The following is a 9,755-nucleotide window of genomic DNA, read 5'->3' as shown; positions in this document are numbered from 1 at the left end:
CTTTATTTTTGTTTACATTTGTGAATGATGTATGCAAGGTGGCTGACTATATAAAAAAAGCAATTTTATGTCCGTTTTAAATTAAATTACACTTCAATTGTTGTGGCAATGGGGGCTTCAAATAGTGATCAAATAAAATAAGTACAAAGTTTAGCATATCAAAGTGCATTTGGAATTTTACACCGGTGACAAAGTGTACACACTACTTATTTTCCCCAATGTAGTGAAACATTTTTAGATATGTACATTTTAAGTATTGTATAACATATCATGGCCTAGCCTACTGCTTGGGCTTATTAGTCACCCACAAATAATTAAAAATGCCTATTTCCTATTTAAATAGGATATTTATTTTGTGCAATGGCTTGAATAATTTGGTTATGCTACTTTGTTGATAAAGCAACACACACAGTATTTAAATACTTAGATGGCTCACAACTTCCTCCAGCTATATCAAGACAAGACCGAGGTACTTATTATTGGAGCCAAAGCACAGAGAATCTGGCCGCACATTTTAATTCACAGCCAATAAAGATAAAACACCAGGTAAAACAACTGTGGACATATTTAAAAGGGATCTTAGGGTGCTTTTTTAGTTTAAAATAGTTATTTTGTTTCTTGTGTAGTAAATATTAACGTTTTTATTTTCATAATTTTTTCCTGTGAAGTGCATTGTTGCATTCATGTCTGAAATGTGCTATATAAATAAAGCTTGATTTGATGTATTACTCTGTTCCAGAATAAATTGGCTTTGGAATGACCCATTTATGGTTTTGAAAAATCTATTCAGTTCCTCCACATTGAAATGAATGGCAGCCAACTTGAAAATAGGCTGCTGTGACTGATTTTACACTAAATCTATGATGACTCTGAAACTTTTCCAATGGGTCTCCTTGTTCTGTGGGAAGTTTGGTGTAGTTATTATCTAGGGTACCATGTAATAATAAAGCACAGGGCAGGGGTTAAGACCCCTCTGGGGGTTGGCCCCCCTTCACTGGGCCCTCTACCCCCAACTCCTTGGGGCAGGGAGCTGGCTGGATGAAGTGGCGGAGGTCAGCCCCCCTTGTTCGGGGGTCGGCTCCCGCTCCCTGGGTCGGCCCCAGCCCTCTCTGGGTGTATTTAGTGGCGCCCCTTGGTGGCCACGGGCAGGGGTTGGCCCAGCCCTCTCCCCCGATCTCCCTAGTACAGGGAGCTAGGTGGATGTAGTGGCGCACCCTGGTGGCCCTGGGTGGGGGGGTCGGACCCCTCCCTGGGTCAGCCTCAGCTCTCTCTGGCCGTCTCCCCCCATATCCCTGGGGCAAGGAGCTGGCTGGAAGTAGTGGCGCCCCCTGCTGGCGGGGGTCAGGCAACCTCCCTGGGGAAGGGAGCTGGGTGGAAGTATTGGTGCCCCCGGTTGCTGTGGGCGGGGGACGGTCTCCCCTCCCTTTGTCGACCTCAGCCCTCTCCCCTCATCTCCCTGGTGCAGGAAGCTGGCTGGATGTACTGGTGGCCATCGGCAGGGGTAGGCACCCCTCTCCGGGGGTCAGGCCCACCCTCACTAGGTCAGCATCTCCCCTCTCTGGCCCTCTCCTCCCATATCCCTGGGGAAGGGAGCTGGCTGGATGTAGTGGTGCCCCCTGGTGGCCTTGGCCAGCGGCGAAGGGTCGCCCCCCCTGGCCGTCGGCCCACCTAGTCTCGAGCGAGACTCTAGACAGAGTCTCTGGGTTAGAGCGTTAACATCACCTGTAAATGCGCACTGAACAGGTGTAATGAACACGTGTAAAAATGACCAAAACAAGCGTTTGCTACACCTGTAAATGCACACTAAACAGGTGTAATGAACATGTAAATATAACTTCTGACACTTTATAAAAACAAGTGAAAAATGATCATTACAAGCATTCAAATCACCTGTAAATGCGAAAAGTGAAAAAAAAGCATGTAAAGAAAATGACATTTGACACTTGAAAAAAGCAAGTGAAAAATGATCATTACAAGTGTTAAGACGTCTTCCGGGTAAGACGATTTTAACCTTTTGGCCTACCATAGATGTGCAGTTCGCAAACGAGTTAGATTTTTTTTTACTGACTCGAGAGTCATGATTAATTTATTTTAGTCGTTCGTTTGACCTGCTGGCTTGAATGAATTCTACAGTATGATTAATACGCGCTGCTCCGGTGACATGCTCCGACAAACAACTGTCATATATGCACGCAGGCAAAATAGATTAGAAAAATAGATGTTTAGAACTGATAATTGATCGCATGGTGCAATAATTAATGCAATTAATTGATTATTGAATGTGATGTAGAACCAAAACATACAGCCTCTACTCAAACTTGAACTCGTGAATGAATCATTTGGGGTGCTGCAGTTGGCAAACGATATGGTGCTCATCAGCCTCAGGGCAGTCAAGCAATTAATTCTGCCAATACTTTAATACTACACAAAAATATAAAACGCAACAATTTCAGTTACACTTTACATGAGGAAATCAGTCAATTTAAACAAATTCATTAGGCCCTAATCTATGGATTTCACGATTGGGAATACAGATACCTTTAAATAAATGGGCCTCAGGATCTCATCACAGTATTTCTGTGCATTAAAATTGTCATTGATAAAATGCAATTGTGTTCGTTGTTCGTAGGTTATGCCGGTCCATACCATAACCCCACCATGGTGCACTCCGTTCACAATGTTGACGTCAGCAAACTGTCGCCCACAAAACACCATACACGTGGTCTGCAGTTGTGAGGCTGGTTGGACATACTGCCAAACTCTCTAAAAAGACTGAGGCGGCTTATTGTAGAGAAAATAACATTCAATTATCTGGCATTAGCTCTGGTGGACATTCCTGCAGTCAGCATGCCAATTGCACGCTCCCTCAACTTGAGACATGTGGCATTGTTGTGACAAAACTGCACATTTTAGTGGCCTTTTGTCCCCAGCACAAGGTGTATCTGTGTAATGATCATGCCATTTAATCTGTTTCTTGATATGCCACACCTGTCAGGTGGATGGATTATCTTGGCAAAGGAGAAATGCTCACTAACACTAACAGGGATGTAAACAAATTTGCACACAAAATGAGAAACTTTGTGCGTATGGAACATTTTTAGCTTATGAAACCAACACTTCACATTGCATTAATATTTTAGTTCAGTGTACAATCTAGTCCGGTTGCAGCCACAACTAGACCTCGTTTCTAATGTACCAAGAAGTAATCTTATTTGTATGCCAAGCAATCAACAAATGTACATACACTGCCCAAAAAAATAAAGGGAACACTAAAATAACACATCCTAGATCTGAATGAATGAAATAATCTTATTAAATACTTCTTTCTTTACATAGTTGAATGTGCTGACAACAAAATCACACAAAAATTATCAATGGAAATCAAATTTATCAACCCATGGAGGTGTGGATTTGGAGTCACCCTCAAAATTAAAGTGGAAAACCACACTACAGGCTGATCCAACTTTGATGTAATGTCCTTAAAACAAGTCAAAATGAGGCTCAGTAGTGTGTGTGGCCTCCACGTGCCTGTATGACTTCCCTACAACGCCTGGGCATGCTCCTGATGAGGTGGCGGATGGTCTCCTGAGGGATCTCCTCCCAGACCTGGACTAAAGCATCCGCCAACTCCTGGACAGTCTGTGGTGCAACGTGGCGTTGGTGGATGGAGCGAGACATGATGTCCCAGATGTGCTCAATTGGATTCAGGTCTGGGGAACGGGCAGGCCAGTCCATAGCATCAATGCCTTCCTCTTGCAGGAACTGCTGACACACTCCAGCCACATGAGGTCTAGCATTGTCTTGCATTAGGAGGAACCCAGGGCCAACCGCACCAGCATATGGTCTCACAAGGGGTCTGAGGATCTCATCTCGGTACCTAATGGCAGTCAGGCTACCTCTGGCGAGCACATGGAGGGCTGTGCGGCCCCCCAAAGAAATGCCACCCCACACATGACTGACCCACCGCCAAACCGGTCATGCTGGAGGATGTTGCAGGCAGCAGAACGTTCTCCACGGCCTCTCCAGACTCTGTCACGTCTGTCACATGTGCTCAGTGTGAACCTGCTTTCATCTGTGAAGAGCACAGGGCGCCAGTGGCGAATTTGCCAATCTTGGTGTTCTCTGGCAAATGCCAAACGTCCTGCACGGTGTTGGGCTTTAAGTACAACCCCCACCTGTGGACGTCGGGCCCTCATACCACCCTCATGGAGTCTGTTTCTGACCGTTTGAGCAGACACATGCACATTTGTGGCCTGCTGGAGGTCATTTTGCAGTGCTCTGGCAGTGCTCCTCCTGCTCCTCCTTGCACAAAGGCGGAGGTAGCAGTCCTGCTGCTGGGTTGTTGCCCTCCTACGGCCTCCTCCACGTCTCCTGATGTACTGGCCTGTCTCCTGGTAGCGCCTCCATGCTCTGGACACTACGCTGACAGACACAGCAAACCTTCTTGCCACAGCTCGCATTGATGTGCCATCCTGGATGAGCTGCACTACCTGAGCCACTTGTGTGGGTTGTAGACTCCGTCTCATGCTACCACTAGAGTGAAAGCACCGCCAGGTGACCAAAACATCAGCCAGGAAGCATAGGAACTGAGAAGTGGTCTGTGGTCACCACCTGCAAAACCAGTCCTTTATTGGGGGTGTCTATAATTTGCCTATAATTTCCACCTGTTGTCTATTCTATTTGCACAACAGCATGTGAAATGTATTGTCAATCAGTGTTGTTTCCTAAGTGGACAGTTCGATTTCACAGAAGTGTGATTGACTTGGAGTTACATTGTTTTGTTTAAGTGTTCCCTTAATTTTTTTGAGCAGTGTAGTTTAAAGCACGCGTTTACAAGCCCCTTATGATGAATGAGAGACTAGTACATTATTTTTTAAAGTTTTCAGTTCATCGCTAGCCGGTACGGGGTCCTGGGCATTACGGACTCTAATGAAACGAGTCGAAGACTTGTTCTTTTGACTGAACGAGTCAAAGATCAGAGTCAGTAAAACAAGCCAAACTTTACTACTGTGCAGGGGCACACCACCAAAATGTCTAGCAAAACCCAGACTGATGCACAAACCCCACTGTTGCCTAAAGGTCGATCATTTGTCCGTCGCCCAAGTTGATCCTTTCACAACTAAAATTGAGACATTCAAATTCCTTTGCACATAATTATTTTGGAATTGCCCACTGCGCGCTCTGATGGCGCTTATGAAAGAACTAAGAATGTGGTCAAATGCAGCTGAAAATGTAAGATCTCTTGCTACAAACCCCCACCCACCCAACATAGCATCAGGGGGTCTCAATGAGGAACTGGACCTTTACCCTACCATTTTCAGCCTTGTACATGAAGAACAATTCAAGATATGTCAAACTTTATTTATATAATACAAAACATGTATAATCCATACAAACATTACATCACACATTCATCACACACCCCTCACCTTCATCGGGAATAACTGATTGCATACACCTCTCAAACACTCCATTTATACTATGTGCATTTGTCCTTTACGCCACCAGCATCCCATGAGAAAGAGAGCAGCCATTTGTTTTTTGACGATTGCACCCTTATTGAACTATTTTGTCATCATCAAGCCAAACGTGACAATTTCATAAGGAGTTGGCAAGAGCAGAAACCGACCCAGGCACCCAGGCTAATTTATTGTTGGTTGCCCTTGATCTTCTGTAGTCTCTTCATGAGGTCGGCTAGGTTGCCCGTGGAGGCGGAGTCGGGGTTAGTGGGCCGGGAGGGGCTCTGTGGGCGGGGCTGGTCCTGTGATTGGCGGTTGTGGAGGATCTGGGACATTTTGCTCTGGAGCACGACCATAGAGGAGGAAGGGGTCATGGGGGGCTTGGAGAGAAGAGTGGCGCGCTTATCCTCATCCTCCCTCTGCTGGGGCTACACGGGAGAGGGGATAAAGGAGAGAAAGTAAATCCACTCACTATTTACAATCACAGCAACAATCAAACTACTAGAACGAAAAATATGATTCAGTAACCACATTTCCATCCACTGTTTTTATGCGAGTAAAGTCATAATGTACATAAAAAAGTTTTGGTGTAATTTAAAAAATCCCGACGGATGATTTGGTTGTTCGTCATGGTGGGGTCTTTTTGTGTCAGTAAAATTAAAGTACGCGGTAAATGGCAGGGGAAACGCCTTTATGCGCAAATATTGATAAAATAACCATTATATCGAAGTAAATTTGGAGTCACGCGATGATATGGTGTGTGGTCCTCCCACTATGACTCAGAAAACCATGCAGTTCAAATTAAACTACGGATTAAGTAAATGATGATGATGAACTCCACAGGGTGGTGAAAGTGCACAGTGATGAGCTTGATGCTGCTTTCCAATAAATCAAGGGTCTTATTCTGGTGAATCGATGCTTGACAAATAAAAAATATTTTCGCTCTTATCCATAATAATCTCATGTAGACTAGCCAATCCGCACAGCCTACCTGTGAGCTGTTGGCTAGAACGCAGGTGCCAAGACCAGAGCAGGCACATTTGCTATTTAACGCAACAGTTTGTGACTAAACTAAATCGGTAGAGTTGAAAATGCGATGGAAACACATTGAACTTCAGATTTTTATTCGGTACATGAAACCTTAAGCGAAATAGTACATTGTGTGCACTACATCATCACACACTGATTTTTATCTGCAACAAATTTATTTGGTGGAAACATACAGTGGGGACAACAAGTATTTGATACACTGCCGATTTTGCAGGTTTTCCTACTTACAAAGCATGTAGAGGTCTGTAATTTTTATCATAGGTACACTTCAACTGTGAGAGACGGAACTAAAACAAAAATCCAGAAAATCACATTGTATGATTTTTAAGTAATTTGCATTTTATTGCATGACATAAGTATTTGATACATCAGAAAAGCAGAACTTAATATTTGGTACAGAAACCTTTGTTTGCAATTACAGAGATCATACGTTTCCTGTAGGTCTTGACCAGGTTTGCACACACTGCAGCAGGGATTTTGGCCCACTCCTCCATACAGACCTTCTCCAGATCCTTCAGGTTTCGGGGCTGTCGCTGGGCAATACGGACTTTCAGCTCCCTCCAAAGATTTTCTATTGGGTTCAGGTCTGGAGACTGGCTAGGCCACTCCAGGACCTTGAGATGCTTCTTACGGAGCCACTCCTTAGTTGCCCTGGCTGTGTGTTTCGGGTCGTTGTCATGCTGGAAGACCCAGCCACGACCCATCTTCAATGCTCTTACTGAGGGATGGAGGTTGTTGGCCAAGATCTCGCGATACATGGCCCCTTCCATCCTCCCCTCAATACGGTGCAGTCGTCCTGTCCCCTTTGCAGAAAAGCATCCCCAAAGAATGATGTTTCCACCTCCATGCTTCACGGTTGGGATGGTGTTCTTGGGGTTGTACTCATCCTTCTTCCTCCTCCAAACACGGCGAGTGGAGTTTAGACAAAAAAGCTATATTTTTGTCTCATCAGACCACATGACCTTCTCCCATTCCTCCTCTGGATCATCCAGATGGTCATTGGCAAACTTCAGATGGGCCTGGACATGCGCAGGCTTGAGCAGGGGCACCTTGCGTGCGCTGCAGGATTTTAATCCATGACGGCGTAGTGTGTTACTAATGGTTTTCTTTGAAACTGTGGTCCCAGCTCTCTTCAGGTCATTGACCAGGTCCTGCCGTGTAGTTCTGGGCTGATCCCTCACCTTCCTCATGATCATTGTTGCCCCACTAGGTGAGATCTTGCATGGAGCCCCAGACCGAGGGTGATTGACCGTCATCTTGAACTTCTTCCATTTTCTAATAATTGCGCCAACAGTTGTTTCATTCTCAACAAGCTGCTTGCCTATTGTCCTGTAGCCCATCCCAGCCTTGTGCAGGTCTACAATTTTATCCCTGATGTCCTTACACAGCTCTCTGGTCTTGGCCATTGTGGAGAGGTTGGAGTCTGTTTGATTGAGTGTGTGGACAGGTGTCTTTTATACAGGTAACGAGTTCAAACAGGTGCAGTTACAGGTAATGAGTGGAGAACAGGAGGGCTTCTTAAAGAAAAACTAACAGGTCTGTGAGAGCCGGAATTCTTACTGGTTGGTAGGTGATCAAATACTTGTCATGCAATAAAATGCAAATTAATTACTTAAAAATCATACAATGTGATTTTCTGGATTTGTTTTAGATTCCGTCTCTCACAGTTGAAGTGTACCTATGATAAAAATTACAGATCTCTACATGCTTTGTAAGTAGGAAAACCTGCAAAATCGGCAGTGTATCAAATAATTGTTCTCCCCACTGTACCACTGGTGGGAAAATGCTGATATTTCCTTTGAGGATTCTAGATTATTCGCATAATCAGGTTCGTCAGAGGATGTTGCTTGCAAATAGGGATGTTAATTGTTAACTGTAAACCGCCTAAATACATGTAACCAGTCATGCTTGTCGGATTATAGGTGAATTTGAATAATGTAGTAAAATTAAATAAGTGTGTGTATTTGTATAATTCGCTATACATCTTAATTATCACACACCCACCGCATACAGAGCAAAGTTTAAGCGGAACATCACCTGGTCAGCAGCGAGAGCTCGCAGCTCCTCAAATAGCTGGTTGCTATTTAAGCCTGGTCCTTGCGCAACATTTCTAAATGCAATCGCGTGAGAAAACAGTTTTGATGGTCACCATTAAAAAAAAGGGGGATCACTGCTTTCCATTGCTACTATATTTATTTCTCAACTTGTAATATCAAGCAGATTGCACTGTTTTATAACCTGAGTAGCTTATCTGGCATGGCTTATATTAAAAAGGAACCACGGGATGTGCATCCTCCATTCGCCATTCCAGTGCATAGGCAATACGGTGGGGAATAAGACAGACAACATTGTCACTCTGAAAATAGACAACTCACACCCCCCCCGTTACATTCATTTGTTTTATGATACAATATTTTTTCCAGTTGTTGGACAAGCTGATTGTGTAAAATTTGCCAATAGGCTTTTTTTTTTTTACATTGGCTATTTCATTTCAGTAGTTGAATGAATGTTCAATAATATAGCCTCTTGACTGTGATGATAGGCTTGCTATTGTCACGTTTCAGCTCTTAATGAAAAATTTAAGTTCCTTGTACGCATGCATTAGTATTTTCTGTGGGTCACGTCATTTTACTAGTTGGAACGAGTTTATCCAGTTGTTAACCCCTAGAGTTGATCTAAGTTACATAACAAAAAAAAATCCATACAAATCCATCAGTGTAAGGATTTTTTTGCATTGGATGAGTCTCAACCCACCGCCTCCGCCTTCTGCATCTGCGGTGGAAGCTGGCAGAGCCAAGTGCGGTGTTTGTCAGACCACGAGACATCCCAAAAATTGGTCTTCTTACAAAAACGTCTGTAGCGTCCGAACGGTTTGACATAAAAACTATTATGACCACTCTATGGAAAGGGGAGATTCTCACAAACATGGTGTTCTCGGTTTTGATCTACGACCCCCACAAGTGTCATGGGACTCGTCTGAAGGTAACCGGTACCGGTTTAAAAAAACAAATGGAAGTATGAAGGTATTTTATGCCTAGCCAAAAAAAGGGGTTAAATATGTGTAAAAAAAATAATTTTCCAGATTTACAAAATATATATATCTACTAGATTTAGGACAGACACCTTGTTTCTTACACAATTTTTGGTGTCCTTTTTGCCATTTATGAATGTGTTGAATGCGTTTCTATGGGCTTTAGTTGTAAAGGCCAAAACCAATATTGTGGTCCTCTGTAGCTCAATTGGTAG

General features: G+C 43.8%; 1 protein-coding gene across 1 annotated transcript in view; it reads right to left on the bottom strand.

The window, feature by feature from the left end:
- Positions 1-5,342: 5,342 nt before the first annotated feature.
- LOC311127282 (cytoskeleton-associated protein 5-like) overlaps positions 5,343-9,755 on the bottom strand; it is a 94,880-nt gene continuing 90,467 nt past the window's right edge. The window contains exon 43 of the mRNA XM_084159089.1: positions 5,343-5,887. Within this exon, the coding sequence (XP_084015215.1) occupies positions 5,648-5,887 (240 nt within the window). The 3' untranslated portion in view covers positions 5,343-5,647. The remainder of the gene's footprint in view (positions 5,888-9,755) is intronic.

Source organism: Coregonus lavaretus (genome assembly GCF_964263955.1).
Source record: "Coregonus lavaretus genome assembly, chromosome: 4".
In the NCBI taxonomy this organism is placed as follows: domain Eukaryota; kingdom Metazoa; phylum Chordata; class Actinopteri; order Salmoniformes; family Salmonidae; genus Coregonus; species Coregonus lavaretus.
This window is presented reverse-complemented; position numbering and strand designations above follow the sequence as displayed.